At 38.5% G+C, this 21086-nt stretch overlaps 1 protein-coding gene across 1 annotated transcript; it reads left to right on the top strand.

Moving 5' to 3' along the window:
* The first annotated feature begins 7044 nt into the window (after positions 1 to 7044).
* Positions 7045 to 20609, top strand: LOC143860748 (putative linoleate 9S-lipoxygenase 4). The gene is made up of 9 exons (XM_077371562.1): positions 7045 to 7294; positions 8391 to 8671; positions 9912 to 10152; positions 10750 to 11091; positions 12411 to 12496; positions 12691 to 12780; positions 13498 to 13793; positions 16940 to 17203; positions 19680 to 20609. The coding sequence occupies exons 1-9, from the start codon at positions 7126 to 7128 to the stop codon at positions 20449 to 20451; spliced, it is 2541 nt and encodes an 846-aa protein (XP_077227677.1). The 5' UTR covers positions 7045 to 7125; the 3' UTR covers positions 20452 to 20609.
* The last annotated feature ends 477 nt before the right edge of the window (positions 20610 to 21086 follow it).

The raw sequence follows: 21086 nt of genomic DNA on the forward strand, positions 1-21086 counted from the left end.
TGAATAGATAGGGATAATTGATTAGATTAGGAAGGAAAACCTAACTAAGAGGTAAACCTTAATCTAATAATATAAATACACGATGGAAAACATGGATCAACATTATGAACAATAGATCAAGGGATAGATTATGGATAAAGAGCCAATAATCTAATGAGTATCCACTGAATGGATAAATAGAAAGAATTGACAGATTAGGAAGAAGAACCTAACTAAGAGGTAGGCCCTAATCTAAATATCAATGTATAGGATATAGATCAATGATACAAGATATGAATCAGATCTATGATCAAAAGATCAGAAAAAGACCATGGTCATAACGATGACAAGTAGAATCATCGACCAAATCTAAATCTCAAAGGATATGACTGATTGGATTAGATAGGAAACATTACAAAGGAGTAAGCCCTAATCTAATAATCAATATAAATATGTATATATATATATATACACCCTAACCAGGGGCACCAGCCCTAATTCTAATCTAGCAGAGTCAAGAAGCTTGACTCAAGACAGACATGTGAGTGTACTAGGACCGCATTGTAGCCACATAAGGTGAACTACAATAATCTATAGATAGGACATGGTTCCTAAATCCAGGCTTCAACATGTGTCAGCAACACATGTTCGTCCTTATATGAATGCAATATATATAAGCACATACAGATCCTAATTGGGTTTTACTAAGTCAGCAAATATATTCATGTACATAATATATGTAAAATGAAAGTAGAGCTCCGGACTCAATATATCGGGTACTATGCTTATGATCCATACTTAAAATGTATAACACAAGTACGCCTAGTGTTATACATAGTATGCTTCATTGCTCATCGGCTGCTGTAAACACAAGTACGCCTAGTGTTTACGGCTGCAGCACCGCCGCATAGCTTGGTAATAGATACAACAATCCCAATAGGGTAATGACATCCCATCTGGCATGTACTGTATCCATCCCATGGAGCCAATAATAATAAAATCAATAAAATAAAATAAAGAACAAAATGATGTATGCTGTGCAGTGTGGGAATCCCTTGTTTTAAACACCTATTTGGTGCCCCTGGATTCTAAGCGATTTAATTCCCATTTATAATGATTTTAGCCCAAAATTCTTCAAAGTTAGTAATAAATGGCATCTTAACAGAGTTAGGCAATTCTCGAAAGAGTATCCCCAGCAGAGTCGCCAGCCTGTGGACCCCGATCCGAGAGGGGGGCGGCGGGGACGTGCCCCACGCGAAGTCTCAGGATCATCCACGTGAATGGAGAGCTCTACCAAGGAACTCTCGAAAGAAGTGCCCCTCACAGCATGAGTGGCGATAAAAGGTGAGATACCTCTCGATTCGGGGACTAACCCAGATTCGAGGCGTACCTTAAACAAAGAAGAGTCGCCATCCAAGGAAGTGGGCCAAGGATCCCATACTATGCTCTGTTGCAACGGATAACCAGAGATATAAAAGAAGGTTCGTGCCTGGTTACGAATTCGGAAGGTCCAAAGAGCACCTCGTCCGCCCAAGTGCAAGCACCTGGTCTCTTATGCCATTTATTATTGATTTTGAAGAGTTTTGGGTGAAAGTCATATGAAATGGGAACGAATATCTTCGAGAAGACGTCTACCTAATCATGCATGTCTCGGAGACGATTAATGAACACACTTAAAAAGAAATAAAATAAGTGTCACCTGAGAATAACTAGATTATGAATGTCATACCTAATTGGTGTCTAAGTTCTGGTGGACATACACATGCAAACTACAGCTAAAGGTATACTATCAGTACAAGAAAGTAAGAAAACACATCAAAACATAAAACACAAATCAATCCTATATATGACAGGACAAGACAAATCCTAACTCTAATGCGACTTGACTCGGACCAAGATGGCCGTCCATCCCAGCTGCTCTACGTATCCCGGCCTCGGAAAGAATCGGAGTCAACGTAGTTCGATGACCTATTCTAAACTACAATGCCTAACCATCTAGACCCGCTATCCTAGACTCGATCCACTAGACTCGACTGATTTTTTAAAGTTTTTTATACAATTGCTTAAGTTCATGTGAATTGTAATTTTTAGGACTCTCCATATGCCCTAACTAATGCAAGTTGGTTAGCCTTAAGCTGATGCAGGTGGGCCCTACATCCTATGTGTAACTAGGCCGTGCATCCTAAAGAAAGCCATGGGCTGACTATATGCTTCCTAGTCTAGCCATCGGTTCAACTAAGTGTCTAACCGATCAACTTGAGGCCTCCTAACTCTAGCGACACTCACGCGACGGGACACACCATATCAACAAATCAGGACAGACTCCTAACTCTAAAACAACCTAAATAGCTAGGGCAGACTCCTAACTCTAGGGGAAGATATTTTTGAAAAGGTTTTGAAGAATTTTATATTTTTTGAATATTTGAAATGTTTATTTTTAAAAGTTTGGTTGGACTTGGGATAAAGATCTCAAGCTGCACTACGTACCCTATGGAAAGGGATCAAGCCAACGTAGTTCGGAAATGATTTTCTAACTACTCCTAAATGACTCAAGAATTTTTAAGATTTTTTGTTTTTCAGATGTTTTTGATGTTTTTGACTCAAGAAGACAGCATCCTATCATCAGAAGGGGAGGACAGACTCCTGATATCCCGCAAAGGTTGGACAGCATCCTATGCTTTGCGGGGGAAAAGAACAGAATCACGACTCTGCAAGGGTTGGACAGCATCCTATGCCTTGCAAGAGTGGATAAAAATCACATGATTTGACGAGAGGTTGGACGGAAATCTAACCCCTATGATGATAGGACTGACTCTGAAAACTGAAGGACTGACTCTCTAACTAAGGAGAGATTCATATGCTAAGGACTGACTCTGAAATTAGGATTCTAAGAAGGAGGTGCTAATGAGACAAAGCCTGTCTCCTAAAAAAAATGAGATAAAGAAGGGTGCTAGTGAGACCATGCAAGTCTCTTAGACACAGAAGTGGGCTCCAAGAGAGGTGCTGACGAGACATGGCATGTCTCCTAAGGGTGAACTCACTAATGAGACAAAGCTTGTCTCTAAAGGGTATAACTTTTCCTACATGAGACATAGCCTGTCTCCTAAAAGGGGGGCTCTAGATTACTCTTTCATTGCCCTTGCAATGAAAAGGAGAATTAAAAAAAAACCAAGATATATGCCTAAAAGACTTAGAGAGTCTTCTAAATGAGAGGGGAAAACGCTATTTGGACTTAGTTAATTTCCTAAGGATGGGCTTGGGCTATCGCCTTCATTGCGCCTGCGATGAATGGATTACCTAAAGTATAAGGGCATCTAAAAGATTACAAACTCTCTACCTAAAGAAAGGGAGATAAGAGCAGAGGGTACTACCACATCAGGTAAGCTCCTCTAAGACTGGGCTTGGGCTATCGCCTTCATCGCCCAGGAAAGAACTTTGGCATCAAGTTTCAAACACCAAATCACCAATCCACCTATTGACATTCTTAACAAGAATGAGCAAGACCTTTCTGTTCAGATTTATTATCAATTGCCTAAAGTATATGAATATATATGTCAGAACAACGCAACAACAAGAATAGCACCTGGAATAAATCTGTCTTTCACTTCTAAAAAGAATAGTAACATAATAAGGATCATTGAAAAATGTCATACAACATTCCATCTTAATGCAATTTGGATCAAAACCCAGTCAGCTCTACTTTATTTTCACATGCACTGGTATGAGATAATTCAAACAAACTAACAGAAACCAACGTATTTGTCCACCCGTGGATATAACTAAAAGATGATGTAACTAAAAAATAAATGCTCACGGAAATTCAACCAATTTGACATCACTTTATATGTATCAGCAAGTAATACACCATATGTTTTGTATTCATAAAAGAATTCAGCCTAATGTTCTTTCATATAAACAGCTATCTTAATAGAAGTGAACATCATTTGTTATTATGAAAGACAGCAGCAGTTTATGAGATAACCATGTATACATTAAGAGTGAATAGCTCAATTCCATTCAGTTATCTACTCACCAATATGTGATCAGGGCATAAACTGGAAAAATAGTTCAGAAATTAATTCTTCTTGGCGAAACGATCAGAAATAGCATGCTTCAAATGTCATTCTTCATACACTTTTGGGATCAATCTTATAACATACTCAAAATGGAAATTACTTTGATACAAAACTGTTCAGGAAACAGGACCTGCTCTACAAGGTTATAGCCTTGCTCACTTAAAACAAATAAGATCTTACATATAACATCACATCTCTCAAATGAAATCTACATATTTCAGCGCATAAAAAGAACTTAAATCTGGAACAAATGAGAAATTAAAATACACAACCTGAGACATTAGAGATCAAATATGTCAATTAAAATCTTAAAAAGATCAAAACTACAAGCAATCAAAACACACGGGATTGAACACAATTATGAAAATACACTCAACAAAATGAGAAAAGCATACAGTAACTTACCTGGCAAAAGCAAAAGCCGAATCCACCAATTAGAGCTCTAATCCATTAAAAAGATACCTGAGAAGAGTTTCTTTGTTGAAACCGTTGAAGAAGATCGGGTTTCTTATTCTTTTTGCCACTTCCACACAGCACTTTGTATTTCTCCTTTTCCTTTTCCAAATTAACAAATCTCAGCAAGAACAAGCTAAATCCAAGCTCAAGAATCTCAGATCCAGAGTTTCATAGTGATGATAACCGGCCGGAGCTTCAACTTGCTGGAGAAGAAATAGGGGAAAATCTTACGATTAAGGTTCGGATCTAGGTTTCTAGGGCTTAGAAATTTGAGTTAGGGTTTAGATGAAGTAGAAAAAGGAGATTATGAAGGAGAAGGTTAGCAATGGAAGAAAAGAGAATGAAGTGCTAAGAATATGACTGGCTAGATGAACGGATAGAGCTCCGGCGACTTCGCCGGAGAAGAAGACCGGAAAGAGAAAATATGAAAAAAAAATAGAGTTTTCTCTCCAGCCCCCTCTCTCTCTCTCTCTCTCCCTTGATTCTATTTGTAAACCTAAGAGAATTTTCTTATAATTCAGATCTGAGATTTGGAAAGGAGCTAAAAGAGATCTAAAAAATAAAAGTAAAAAAAATGCAGAGAGATGAAAATGAAAGGGTTGATGATGAAGACAAGGGATGGAAGAGTGCGGTGGCTAGTCGGAGTTATAACGGAGATTGACCGGAATTTGGTCGAAAAGATGATCGGAGAAGAAGAGTATTGGTTAGGGTTTGAATTTGGGGAAAAAATGAAATCTGTTCTCCCTCTCTCTCTCTCTCTCTCTCTCTCTCTCTCTCTCTCTCGCTCAAATTTTCCGAGAAAATGAAGAAAAAAAAACCCCTTTTTTTAAAAAAAAATGAACTTAAATCCTTTTTTATAAGAATTTTTCTAAGTGATATTGGCACTACCACCGGATGGGCGCGCGGTTTTGCGCGAAAAAGTGATGGGCGCACGCCCGAATCATGTCTTATTCGGCCATACACGTCCTTTCAAGGATAAATTCGTCCCCCTAACCGGATAAATTCAACCCCCTTTCTGGTTTACACTACGGACACTTATTTGGTTCGTTCGCTAGGCAAACGCACTCGGATTTCGACAAAATTTTACAGGGAGCTAGATGGGATCCTACCCTAGCTTAGGGTGAAATTTGGGACCCTAGTTGATTGATTTGGTTGGATTTTGGCTCAAACTTGGAGGGTTTAGGGTACGGTCAAAATGGGGTGTCTACAACGAGCTGCCAAATTAATGTGCTCTGAGCATACCGTACCACTCTTAAGCTGCAACTAGAGATTCATTCAACCTAACATTCGGAACGGAGGCCGTCATCCCCACCAAGATTGGGATTCCATCCCAACGAATCAAAAAACTTCAATGAAGTGGATGAAGTGAACAACGATGACGGGTTGAGGGCATACCTTGACTTACTGGAAGAAACAAGGGAACATGCACAGGTCAGAATGGCTGCCTATCAGCAAAAGGTGGTCAGGTACTACAACGCAAAGCTGAAGGAGAGGACGCAGGTCAGAATGGCTGCCTATCAGCAAAAGGTGGTCAGGTACTACAACGCAAAGCTAAAGGAGAGGACTTACCTGGTTGGTGAATTAGTTCTCAGACGCACTGAGATGTCAGTTCTGCGAGACTCAGAAAAACTAACTCCAAACGGGGAAGGACCCTACAAAGTCACTCAAGTTGTCCATCCTGGGACTTATGGGCTGGAGACTATGCATGGAGATCCCATTCCTCGCACATGAAATTCAAAGAATTTAAAGTTGTTTTAGGGCAGTTGGAAGTTTAATTCCTTTTTTTTTCCTTTTCATTACCGCAATAAAAATTTCATTTTCTGCCAATGTTGATAATATGGGTAGGCTTCTACTGGCCACTTCTCTATTAGACAATATGTTTTTTTTAGCTATTATATGATGCATGGCCATATTTTACCTTTGGAAAATATTTGAGCGGGTAAAAGGATAACTGAGGGCCCCTAGTTGAATGATCCCAATCTTTTATCTTCTAGGCACCGCTGTGGATGAGGTATCAACGAATGAACGAAATGCTTTGTCATTGGGTTATCGTAATTTTTTGATTTCTTACCCGTCCATTTGAAGGCCAATGGTGAGACTTCCTCTAATTAAGCCCGATGATAGTAAATCCAGTTCAAGATGCGGGGTACAAGAAATGGCCTAACTCATTTAACTCGCCGAGTCAACTCAGTCACAGTCAGCTGCATTATATTTTCCATTTCTTAAATTTTAAAGGGTGTTTGTATACATGGATTTTATAATCTAGGATTGTAAATCCTGGATTTTACTAGATAACTTCCAGATGGAAACCTGCTGTCATGACCGAGGCAACCGCATCGACTCAGTCTAATGGGGAAATTGTGGGCCCCAAAAGGTCCGATGCCAAACAAGGAAGAAATGGAATCGGATGCACGAGTAACGCTGAAGGTTGGCACATTTCTTTTTATTTATATAGGTATTTATATACAAAAACAATATTCTTAATTTTCTTGGCATTCAAGCATTCTTTATACCCAACATCTTCTCTCTATAAAATCATAAGGAAAGATTGAGATAGTACCAAAGAACTAAGCGGTAGTGAATTTTGTTTCTAAGTGAAGCAGAGGCTTGAAAAATGCAACAGAGGTGGTGTCGCAATCTCCAAGAATGTTTGAATTCCGGCCATGACTTACAAGGTCATCACGTTATTAAGGGTAATGTTGTCATTCGCCGGAGTTTCAGCCGAAGTGGTCCCGGAAAATCGGCTTCTGTTCAGCTTTATAGTAGCACTCAAATTGACAATAGTAAGTAGTTTTTTTTTTAAGTTTGGAATTTTGATTCTTGATAGTCATCTTGTTCTTTAAACCTTTTTCTTAACCGTCTTAATATTTAGAGTAATGACTGAGAGTACCACCGAGAAGGGGACCGAACAAATGGGTTCCCGCCAAAAAATCATAAGTGACATGAGCATTACTTAGGTTTAGGAAAATCAACAAAAAAGTAATATTTTATCGCACACATGATGCAATCTCATTGTTGCTCTCCCCATCCTCTCGGTCTCCATATCATTTTCCTACATTTAATATGTACCATTCAACTGAGGGCATGTTTGGCAACCATGAGAAATTATGCCATGAAATCTTGGTGGAACCAACTGTGACAGATGGGCTTCAAAGGAGGTGTTTGATCTTTGCTTTCGCGTTAAACCCCAACAATCTCCCCCCTCAACGAAGGAGCAACGTGGGAATTTGAAGATCTTCGTTGATAGGGATTTTCTTTGTCCTCGAGGGCACACCAGAGTTTACCACACCCCGTCTCTGATGCCATTTGTTGGGATCAGAGTAGATCTCACTGTTAAAAGTTAGCCGTTAAGGGGAGGGTACCCAATCCCTTATATGCCCATCCACATATGGAGAGAACATGGAAATCATTAAAAAACGATGAAAAAATACACTACTTCAAATTGGGTTTTTTTTTTTTTCCATGTTTATCCAAGGCTTTTCATTCTCTCGAGACTCCCACACTCTCAAGTCTCTCCCTCTCAACCCATCTCTCCCAACTAGACCCACTAATATTCCATGCAATAGTTTTGAATGGTTAGCAAACATGGCCTAAATGTAGCTACCGAATGTGATGAACCATGTAAATAACTTGTGTTTGCTTTTGTTTTATTTCTCCATTTATTTGTCTCGATCAAGCTTCAGAACGACGTTTTCATAACATATGCCCCACGCACAATGGCCTTTTTTTACTTTTCTTTCATGAATATTGTATACCGTCTTGATAGTCATTTCTCATTTGTTATACCAAAAATTTGATAACTTTATTGAATTTTTCTAAAAAATGGCTTAATTAACATATTTATTTATATTAATTCTTCTGCAACCTTCTTCTTCCCAGATACAGGGAGAGGGAAATTGAGCGAAAAATCAAATTTGAAAGATGGCAAGAGTAGCAAAGAAAATGGCATACGTTTCACAACTTACCATGTCACATTCCATGTGGATCCAGAGTTCGGAATTCCGGGAGTTTTGATAGTAAAAAATCAGCACAATCATGAGTTCTTCCTTCATTCTGCCACTCTTGAAATTTCGGGCAATCGGAATATCCACTTTGATTGCCATTCATGGGTTTATCCCATCAGTAAGACGGAAATCGACCGCATATTCTTCTCTCATACGGTATAACATTTTCCCTGCCTATATGTTTTATCTAAGTTAAGATATGGTGGAATAAGAATAAAACAACGAATTACTTCAAATGCTTAAGCTGTTAGAGTTGGTGCTATTTAATCATTTATACTTCAACACTACCCCTCGCGTGTGGTCCCTCTTTTTTTATGGGTTGGCCGTACACGTGGGCTTTGGCACATGTGGACCTCTTTTTGGTTGGCTGTACACGTGGGTTTTTATTATCAACAAGTTCTTGAGTTTAAAACTCAGGACCTCTCAGGAAGCAATAGCTTTGATACCATGTGAAACAACTAATTACTCCAAAAGCTTAACTGTTAAGAGTTAATCATTTATACTTCAATATTCTTAACCCAAACCCCACCCAACCTGGGCATCGAGTCAAGAATGGTCAACCCTAACCCAACCTGCCTCTAACTCTCAAACCTAATCCAGCCCATCTAACCTGTTTTTTTTCCAATTAAATTGGGTTGGTCTGTGTTGGATCGGTTGCCCAAGGCCTCAGCCCTAACCAAACCTGAAATTAAATTGGGTTTGGCTTCGCCAACCCTAACCCAACCCAATCCGAGCCAAAATTGGGTTGAACTCATCGGCTTTGGGTTGAGAACGGCCCAAGTTAACATTAGTAAAAGTAAGTAAACTACGTATGGCACCATTGTTTTGCCACAGCCAAAGATCGATGGACATATATATTTGTCGATCGTTATTATGCTCCATTGATTGATGGGCACATTAGCCAATGCTAACATGCATTGTGCTTTTATTGTCCATCGATCAATATTTGAGTTTGTCCATCTCGACCCTACGGTCGTCTCTAGATCGATGATTTGGCCCATTGATTGGGCTTCTGACCAGATCATATGTAAACAATGAATTTTTCCCATTCTTTTCCTCCAACCTATATAAGATGTTTTTAGGATTTCTGGGCGGCAATGATTCTTTTGAAAATCTTCTTCAATTTCTCCAGCATCATTGAATTGGTAAATGGAAGGAGTTAAGATTCTTATTTCAAGTTTAACGATAATGATATATTAAGTAACTTAGGGGTTGAGTATGTTTATGTGAATGAACCGCACGGTTTGTTACATAATTGGAATTAGCTTCTAATTAGATCAATAGTTCCAATGGAAGATCTGTTTGAAGTGACTTCCCCACATGTAACAAGCGTCGGATCAAGATTGAATGGTCCGTGACGATTGAATTTCACCTAATTATAATTATGTGAATGTAGAGTTATCTTCCTAATCAAACACCGGTGGCCCTAAGAGAATTGAGAAGGGAAGAGCTAGTCGCTTTGAGAGGAGATGGAAGAGGGGAGAGAAAGGAATGGGAGCGGATATATGACTATGATTGCTACAATGATCTTGGAAATCCTGATAAAGGCCACGGACATGCCAGGCCCGTACTGGGTGGGACCTCGGCATACCCGTATCCCCGTCGAGGAAGAACAGGTCGCCCTCCTAACAGTAAAGGTAATTTTTTCCTTTTCTGTTGTAATTATAGTGGTTGTTTTGATCTAATGGTATATTTAGAAAAACATTTCTGACATAAAAAAAATTCTGGGAATTTTTTTCCGCAATTTAGAGCGAAATGATATGATTATAGTTAACATCGAAGGATATTATCATAAGTTGAAGGTCCATCCAAATAAAAATTGAACAGGTTTGGTTCAAATTATCTTTTTCACAGATGAAAAAAAAAAAATTTAGAAATATTTTTTCCTTTCCAAAACATTCCTGCAATCCAAACAGGGCCTAAGGGAAAAATTATGGAAAAAAATTTGGGTCTGTTTGGATGCATGAAAAAACATTATTGGAAATTTTTTACATGAAAAATAAAAATCTTAGCATATGGTTAACTCATTTGCCATTGAATTTTTCTTAAAATCGAAAATATTTTCGTATTTTCTAAGAAATTTTCAAAATTATGGGGAAAAGGCTGTGAGGCTATTTTCAAAGGGTAGAAAGAAAATTGAACAATCCATAAGTTCTATTATCATTTTTTTCTAAAATTGAAGATCAACTGTTCTTAATCCTCCTAATAAAATGTGTACCATTTTTTATGTTCAGACACTCACACAGAGAGCCAGCCCTCAATTATCAACTTGGATATCTATGTTCCTCCAGATGAGCGTTTTAGTCCGAAGAAAATGTCAGAATTCATATCAAATTCAATTGGAGCAATCGTACATTTCTTGATTCCAGAAGCCAAATCTTTCTTCCAGAAGGACAGGAAAAACTTTGAATCATTCGATCAATTATATGAGATGTATTCGCACGATCGACGCAATGTCATCGATAGTTGGACGGCAGATAAATTGAAGAACTTGGTCCCAGATCGTCTTTTCCGAGAAATTGTTAAATTAAGCAAAAGAAATCCCAGAAAATTCCCTCTACCTCAAATTATAGCAAGTGAGTCTCTTCTTTTAGTATCAGAATTCATAACTTTTTTTATTAAATGGATAAGCAACCTGTATTACAAATACAAAAAACAATGGTAGCAGCAGCAATAACCCGTGTTTTGAAAATCTAAGTCACAAATATCATTCTAGGGAATTTCTCGAAGGGGAGAAATCTCGGGATGTATAATTTTTTTTTTTCAGGTTTATATAGGAAAAATAGTAAAAATAAAACTATTTAAAAATATATAAATAAATAAATGGTACAAATACTGTAAACAAATTGTGATATTATCGCGATACGTAAAAATAAACATCACTATATTTTTAAAATCCTCGAGATTATTATATGATTTTATCGTTTTATTAAATTTTTGTGATAAAATCGCTATATTTTGAAAATATCGGAGATATATGAGACAGTTTAAAAGTAGACTAAGGATCAGCATATTGAAACATCACCTTGCTAGCCTAGGGCTGCTGGAAAATAGTGTCTAGTCTATAAATTTTTTTCTTACATCCTAGCGACCCCTAGCCCAGAAATTTTCTTGGATGTAGTTTCCCTTGGAAAATTGAATTTTCTAATGTTTGATTGGCCTATTTTTTTCATGAAACTTAGTCCAGAGGCACCGTTTCTTTCAATGTAAAATGGGTGTGAAACTAACTTTTCGCCCATTTTAAGTTGAAAGTGGGGTGTAAATTTTGTTTTATGCCCATTTTATATCAAAAGAAAAAGAGCCAGATTAAAAAACAAAAAAAATCCACATTACTTTTTGGGAAGTGATATATACACCTCTTTTGATTACTTGGGACACCTAGCAGCAGTGTACGTGCCAATCAACTCCATTGAATCCTTCTGACGTGAAGTACATCAGTCCCTCTGCAGTAATTATTGATACCCTGTTGCTGGTTGTCCTAAGTAATCAAAAGGGGCGGATATATCACTTACCTTATTTTAGGGCGAAGATATTTTCACCCCCCCCCCCCCCGGCAGCACAAATTTGCCCTCCTTTTAACTTGATTTGACGCCAAAAAGCGTTAAAGTTGCCCACTGTTCACATTATAAGGGGGGCGAATGCGTATTGCAGATGGGGTGAAAATATCATCTACCATTTTTTATCATGGAATTTCTTTTTCTTTTGGAAATTTTATTGTTTAGAAAAGTTTAGCCCTAAATCTAGACCGGGAGGAAAAATGAAGTGTGTTAAAACAAACTGCAAAGCAATAGGGTGGACCCATTGTTGAATGAAGTAATATTTACACCTCCTCTCGTTTTGACTATTGACAGGGCACTCCCTCTATACTTTAAATATTTTTATTTCTTATCTGCAGAGGAAAATTGGGCATGGAAAGAGGACGAGGAATTTGGACGAGAAATGCTTTCAGGAATTAATCCGGCAGTAATCCAAAGCTTGAAGGTAAAAATAAAAAAAATATCTCACTTTTTTTTTAATAATTTTGGGAGATTTAGTAATGGTGTCTGCTAAGCTTTCCCTCTAAATTTTGTAAGGAAAAATTTTTTCCACAAGAAATGTTTTTCCTGGAATCTAAACAAGGCCTAATGCCTACTTTTGAAAAAATAATAATTTGTTGATCTTTGGCTGTATTGCAGCAATTTCCACCAGAAAGCAAAACAGGGAAAAGAAGTTCGATTACAGCCTCTCACATTGAGCATAATCTAGACGGCCTCACTCTTCAAAGTGTAAGCTTCTGATTTCTTCTTCTTCCTCTTCTTCCTAAACTCTAATGTTTGGCAACCATGAAAATAAAATTCATGGAATATTTGTTTACCCACTGTGAAAGATATGATTAGACTTCCATGGTACGCTTATGGCATAGCCTAGGCTTAATCTATTAATCAACGATCCGGCACTTACGATCCGGCACTGAGTGCCGGATCGATGACCCGACGGTCCTGAGTGCTCCAATCATGACTTTGAAATTTTCGGCCAATGATCTACATGATCCGATCAATCTGATCACCAACATGGATCATCCGGCCTTTGATCGGCTGCGAGGCACACGCACCTTATGAGTAGGCAAAAGTAGAATAGTAAGTCCTCTTCTTTGATGATTCCGGATAGTTCACTGGTGGGTCCCATCATAAATAGACCATGCAATAAATAAAAATTCCATTAGACCACATTAGCCTTTCAATATTCAGTGGGAAGATTTCCACAAATTGAGGGCTGAGATTGTTAATTGTGAGAGTTTCTATGAAAACTTATTAAGACAATTGGAACCATGAATGGAGAACTACTGATTGAGTCAACTAGGAAACTCAGCGGGGTTACTCGGATCAATTAAAGACCTTATGGATTTCTTACAAGATTAGCCATTATTTTTAAGATAAACCCAGTGTTAACATCATAAGAACAAAAACAAATGGTAACATTTTAGTCACTCATTTTGGTTGCAGGCAATGGAACAATGGAGGATATTCATCCTGGATCACCACGACTATCTCATGCCGTATCTGGACCGGATTAATTCTCGAGGGATGTGCATTTATGCGACTCGAACGCTTTTGTTTCTAAGGAACGATTCCACCTTGAAGCCAGTGGCCATAGAATTGAGCTTGCCAGGGCACGATGAGGAGGAACACAGTATGGTCATCTGCCCTGCAACTCAAGGCACCCCGGCGGCATTATGGAACCTTGCCAAAGCTCACGTTGTTGTTAATGACTCAGGTCACCATCAACTAATAAGCCATTGGTGAGTAAATTATTGAGGTTTATTTCAAATTTAAAAATGGGACTGGCTGAAGTATAAATGACTAAATAACACCAACTCTAAAAGCTTACGCTTTTTTGAATTACTGGTTGTTCCACATGGTATTAGGTCACTTGCTTCACGGCAGGGACTGGGTTCAAAACCCAACAACTCTTTGATATTTTAAAAAAAATCAACATGTAAAGCCAACCCAAAAGAGGAGCCACATGTGCCCCGTGTTTGGCTAACCCAAAATGGGGGGCCTCATGTGAGGGGTTTTGGGGGCCTCATGTCAGGGGGAGTGTGTTGAAATATAAATGATTAAGTAACGCCAACTCTTTAAGCTTAAGCTTTTGGAGTAATTGGTTGTTTCACTTACCATCCCTCTTTCTCAGACCAAAAAGCCTCTACGCAAAGCCTTGTTGGTATAATAAAAAAATGAATTTTATTAAAAGAAAGAAAAGATCTCACAACCGAGGAGGTTGAGAGAACATAGAGAATACAAAGGGGATCAAATAGCTACAAGAAATACAATCATCAAAGGGGAAGGAAATCGAAAATCTCTAGAAATGGACAACCCTCACACTAGCATGGTGGTTCGCCACCGATTGTGGGATATGATGGAACCTCACAGGATGGCCCTCCATACGGTCCAGGATCTCATCTGTCATCTCTGAGAATCTCCGAGGGTGAGGATGCCTATTATCCAACCATCTAACAACGTTGAGGCAGTCGCTCTCCACAACAAGATTGTCCAAATCTGTTCTTTCCATCAATATTATGCCCTGAAGAATAGCCCCCACTTCCGCCTCGTTAGAATCCATGACTCCAATAGGGCCAGAGAAAGCCCATCCAATCGAACGTGTCCCGTCTCTAAGAAAGCCTCCAATATCAATCGGGCCTAGTTACAAAACTCTAGAACTGTCAAGTTTAACTTCAAGCAACCAAGATCAGGGGGATTCACCTAGGAGTCATAACCACCTACCATTCTTTGGTTGCACAATCTCTCCCACAGTCCCACACCATTCGATATCGGCGGCTGAATAAAACTGAAAGCAAGGGAGGATCTTAGCCCATGAAATAATTAAAGTTAATATCCTCGTGAATGTGAAGCATTTAATACTACTTATAAGATATTTCAAACAAGTCCCTGAATACTGCTTATATTTTAGAAATATTTCAATCAAGCCCCTTAATAGCACTTATATTAATAGATGTTCGACACTAAGCTCTTTTTTGACAGAAATTCCCTTTAAGTATGTCTAAAGATAGGAAATTGTTTTGCCAAAATAATTATGTCTGTTGTAGTCAAATAAAATTGAACTACGTTAATACGAAAAATGCTAAGATTTTTTCTGAACAAGAGCTTGGTGCAGTATTTAGGGACATTGGGAGTTTTTCTTAATTTCGAAAGAGCTAGCGTTTCTTTGGATAGCTCCAAAAATTATTTGTAATCTTATATCAAATTGTTTTGACGTCATTATGAGAAAAGAGTTTATACACACTAGTGTAGATAAGTTATCTACACACTAGCTTAAAATGCAGTGGGGGCCACATTGTTTGGGTGATCTAAAGCATTTATTTGATTGGCCCTCATATATAGACCTGGCAAAAGTGACCTGGACCCGCGGGTCCACCCGGCCCGCCCGTAAATTTCCGGGTCCGGGTCACCTATTGGTGACCCGTTAGAAATTGACCCGCGGGTCCACCCGGCCCGTCAAAAGTGGGCCGGGTCGAGTGGACCCGCGGGTGCCCGTAAAAAAAGTGCAAAAGACTGTTTTTTTCTTATAATTGTCATATTGTTTTACTGTTTTCCGTAGTTTTCTCGGTAATTGTCATATTTTATATGTAATTATTTTACTTCTGACCTTTTTGCGGTAATTTTTCATTTCAAACTTACAAAATTCTGAGAATCTTTTAAAAATCCGTAATGATTACTTCTCTTTATTCTCTGTATTGCTAGCCACCTTTGCCGCAGACCGTACTTCACCCAATCTTTGCAGCAAAGGAGAGGCTACAAGCCGAAAAATAGCCCAGGAGAAGGTGGCTAGCAAATCCCTAAATAAAAAAAAAACTCTTAAAAAAAACGTCAACAATCCGGGTGACCCGCGGGTCGACCCGGCCCGTACGGGCCGGGTGCGGGTCCAATGTCAATGACCCGTAGAATTTTCCGGGTCACTTTGACCCGGCCCGTTTGACCCGGACCCGTACGGGCCGGGTCAAATCCGGCCCGGCCCGCCCGTTTGCCAGGTCTACTCATATAGATAGGGTGTGCCCAAAAAATCAGCTCCATAGGATCATCCCAACCCTACGATTTGTCGAGGTAAAATGGACGTGTATAAACCTTCACAATTCTGTCCATTTTTTGCCTCCACGGTTCGAATGATTAGAATGATCCTATGGAGCTGATTTTTTGGGTACACCCTATCTATATGAGGGCCCATCAAAATAATGCTTTGGATCACCCAAACAATGTGGCCCCCATTGTATTTTAAGCTAGAGTGTTGATAACTTATCAACACTAGTGTGTAGAAACTCTTCTCTCTTGACATTAAATATGATTATTTGCAAGTAAAAGAGTTTAAGGTTATTATAAGTAATCACTTCCAAAGAGGTATTAATGTCCCATTTATGAATATGATTAAACTAAAATAACTATATTCAAAAATTAAAAACAAACTTTGGTTGCTCGCCGAGAGGCCTCAAAACTTATTTTTCATTTCATGATTTTCTATTCAAAACTTATTTTTCATTTCATGATTTTCTATTCAAAACTTATTTTTCATTTCATGATTTTCTATGAGGCTCTGTTGCTTTTGACGTAAAATGACCGTAAAACAAATTTTACACCCTTTCCCACTTGAAATGGGCATAATATTTACTTACACTCATTTTACAACGTCGAAAGAAGCAGAGGTTGGGTAATTGAAAATACTTCGTAAATTAGAGATATATACGCAAAAATCTATTTTATTTTGACATTACAAGAATAAGTACTTATGGCAGAGGAAAATTAACCGTCATTTTTGTTCAGTCACTATAGACACTTTATAGTGGCGGATTTTATTTTATAAGCAAAAATCTCTATATGATTTTGATAGCAACAGCCATGTCTAAAGAGTTAATGAGTATGATGGAATCCATTTCAGGCTCCATACTCATGCAGTGGTGGAGCCCTTCATTATCGCTACAAGAAGACAATTGAGCTCAATGCACCCAGTTCATAGATTGCTAGACCCCCACTTCAAGGACAACATGCACATAAATGCACTCGCCCGGGCCCTACTCTTAAACTCCGGCGGAATCTTAGAGAGGACCATGTTTCCCGGCAGGTTCTCCCTGGAGCTCTCTTCGACGTTCTACAAAGATTGGAGGTTCGATGAACAGGCTCTCCCTGCAGATCTTCTCAAGAGGTATTTCATCTTCTTTAAAGTAATTTCCTTCCTTTTAAATCATGACTAACTATATTAGATAATCTCTATAAATTTTCCTGTCTTTAGAAAAAAATTGCAAACCTACCAGATACTAACATTTTAATAGAATATTATTTTCCTTGAAAAATATCATAATTTTTTTTAATCATGGTCCAACCACCCTCTAATTAAGCCCTTTTCGGATTGCAGGAAAAAAAAACTTCTGCCATTTCAGAGAAAAAGGAAGTCATTTAAAAAAAAATGGAAAAAATATCTGTCAAAAAGAAAAAAATTTCTATACACAATTTTGAGAGAAGTGATGTCGTTAAAGATTTATTTAGTGGGATATCAACATAAATTGAAGGTCCCTCTAAATAAAACTCGGGTCGTGCCTGTATAAGTTATATATATATATATGAGGAAAGTGTTGGTGAGCTTAAGCTCACCAAACTTATGGTGAGCTTAAGCGCCCCAATCACATGGGTCCCACATTTTCTGTGGTGATCCAAACCATTCATTTGCAAGGCACTATCATAGATAGGGTGTGTACCAAAAATCAGCTCAATAGGATCATCCTAACCCCTCTATTTGTGGAGGACAAAAATGGGCAGATTTGTGGACAAATAATGTCTGTCCATTTTGACCTCCACAAATGGATGGGTTAGGATGATCCTCTGGAGCTGATTTTTGGTACACACCCCATCTATGTAAGGGCCTTTCAAATGAATGCTTTGGATCATCCTAACAAAGTAGGCCCCAATGTGATTGGGCGCTTAAGCTCACCAACACTTCTCTCTCTCTCTCTCTCTCTCTCTCTCTCTCTCTCTCTCTCTCTCTCTCTCTCTATATATATATATATATATATATATATATATATATGAGAATACGATTCCTACACATATGTGTAGATAAGTTATCTACACACTAGCTTAAAATACAGTGGGGGGCACATTATTTGGGTGATCCAAACCATTCATTTTTAAGGCCCTCACATAGATAGGGTGTCCATAAAAAATCAGATCCATAGGATCATCCTAACCATTCGAATTGTGGAAGCAAAAAATGGACTAATTTGTGAAGGTTTAAAGACATCCATTTTACCTCCACAAATCATAGGGTTGGGATGATCCTATGGATCTGATTTTTTGTAGACACCCTATCTATGTGAGGGCCTTTAAAATGGATGGCTTAGATCACCCAAACAATGTGGGCCCCCACTGTATTTTAAGCTAGTGTGTAGAGAACTCTCTACACATATGTGTAGGAACCGTTTTCTCTCTCTCTCTCTCTCTCTCTCTATATATATATATATATATATATATATATATATATATATATTCAGAGTTTTTGTATGGTTTAAGCCCATATTGTCCAGTATTTTTCATAAAGTATTGTACTGCTTACACCATAGGATGATCCAAACCGTCCATTTGATGGGCCACAACTTAAATAGGTTGTGCCCAAAATATTATTTCCATAGGATGATGCTAGCTAGCCCTTCCATCTATAAAGGTTTCCATAACATGTAGTTCCTCTATAGATCAGAGGGCTAGGATCATCCTATGGACATGATTTTTTGGGCTCAATCATCTTTTGTGTAAGCAGTACATTACTTTTTGAAAAATACTGAAGTATGGGCTTACACCATATAAAATCTCCTTTTTTCATATGCAATCAAATAGTTGAAAAGCATGAAATTGGAGAAGTTTTTCTTTCATAAAGTTTTTCTTAAAATTCTTACAATCCAAAGAGGGGCCAAATGGACTTATGCACTAAGAAAAGTGCAAGAGGATATAACTAATTAATTCAACAAATTGGCCCAAAGTTTTAAACATATTTTTAAGTTGGAGAAATTATATTTTTTATTTGAAATGATGGGATTTTATTACAAAGACAAACCGCGAAAGTAGGAGAAATTAGGGGTAGGACATAATTTTTAAGTAGTTGTTTGACTTATAAAGTCGCCCATTGTTGGATCAAATATCAATACTGGCACTTTGACTACATGCCTCATAAAGAAGATTTCTAGAAGCATAAAAGGGTAAGGGGCTCTTTATCCAAACACGGATTTTAGAATCTTGGATTTCCTCAAAATCGTAGATGGGAGACGCGAGAGAGTGAGACCAGCCGTTGTTTTCTGATTTCTCGCCCTTTTTTCCGTCAGCAAGAGAGTAGGAGATCATCCCACATCTTCAGGTTTAAGAAATCTCAGGTTGGGGGAGTGATTTCTAAAACTTGGATTTCTTCCTTAAAATCCAAGATTCTAAAGAGAAGTGAAACGAACGGTTTCCTTCTTCTCTTGTCTCCCATCTAGGATTTTGAGGAAATCCAAAATTCTAAAATCCGCGTATCCGAACGGCCCCTAAGTATGAATGAATCACCCAACGCAAGCAAGATCTTATTACGCTTAGTACCTCTTTGGACAACCACTGTGTATAATTCCACCTCCGACTTAGCCAACTGGAAAAAATTTCAGAAGAATGGCACTTGAAGACCCCCACGAACCTTCCGGCGTGCGGATGCTTTTCGAGGACTATCCATATGCAGTAGACGGCCTTGAGATCTGGACAGCCATCAAGACATGGGTCACCGATTTTTGCTCCATCTTCTATCCGACCGATTATGCCGTCATCTCAGACGTCGAAATTCAGGCATGGTGGTTAGAAATCCGAAAAGTGGGTCATGGTGACAAACGTGACGAGAAGTGGTGGTACCAAATGAACACTATTTCGGACTTGATCCAAACCCTTACCATCCTTATTTGGGTCGCCTCGGCCCTCCACGCCTCCGTCAACTTTGGGCAATATGGCTACGCAGGATTTCTTCCGAACCGTCCTACAATGTGCCGGGAATTCATCCCAATTGAGGGGACACCGGAATTCGCCGAGTTCTTACAGAACCCCGATCAATACTACTTAAAAATGTTGCCTGAGAGATTTACTACCACACTTGAAATAGCATTGATTGAAGTTCTATCAACGCACATGTCGGACGAGGAGTACTTAGGTCAGAGGGTGTCGCTGGAGTGGACGGATAACGAAGAGGTTCGCCGGAGATTGGAGAAGTTCAAGGAGAATCTCCGGCAGGTGGAGAATCGAATCTTGGAGAGGAATAGGGATTCAAGATTGAAGAATAGGTTGGGCCCGGCAAAGGTTCCATACACTCTTTTGTACCCCGGGCCCGATACATCCAATGTGAGTGCACCGGGTATTACTGGGAAGGGAATTCCTAATAGCGTCTCTATTTAATTTCTTTTTTCCATTATTGGTTTATTAGCAGTAATTATACTACAATTTATGCATTGTTTTATCATGATCATTTTGATTGTATATGAACGGTTGAGATTGATTGGTTTTTGGACTATGTTGTAATTATTCTATGGTTAATGTGTGCTTTATCATGACCATTTTGATTGTATATGAACAACTGAGATTGATTTGCTTTGGACAATGTTGTGATTGGAATATCCCATGCATAAGATGAACTGAAAAATCAACAGTATCCTACAACGAACCTTGATCATTAGATCATTAGATTTGATCACGACCATGCCGCACAAGGTGGAATTTTTTTATATGTTTTGGATTGAAGAATCCTTTTTCTAGTTTCTTTGTTCTTTTGCATACACCCATAAAGAAAAAGAAAGGAAATCTAAAATTAATATTCGACTTAAAGAAATAATCTCTCATTGGCAGGAAAAATGAATGGAGATGATCAATCAAGCTAATAACTTAAGAAATAGTCTCTTCTTCTTAATAGCATGGAGATCGTTTTACAAAACCTGGCAGATTGAATCCTGCACCGTGGATCCATTGCTTGCAAATATCTTGTGATGATCTACTCGAGTTTTTTGCAAAATTCTTTATGTAATTTCGCATTGAAA

Source organism: Tasmannia lanceolata, unplaced genomic scaffold, assembly GCF_043159265.1.
Source record: "Tasmannia lanceolata isolate RefF3 unplaced genomic scaffold, GAP_Taslan_0.1 ptg000037l, whole genome shotgun sequence".
NCBI lineage: Eukaryota > Viridiplantae > Streptophyta > Magnoliopsida > Canellales > Winteraceae > Tasmannia > Tasmannia lanceolata.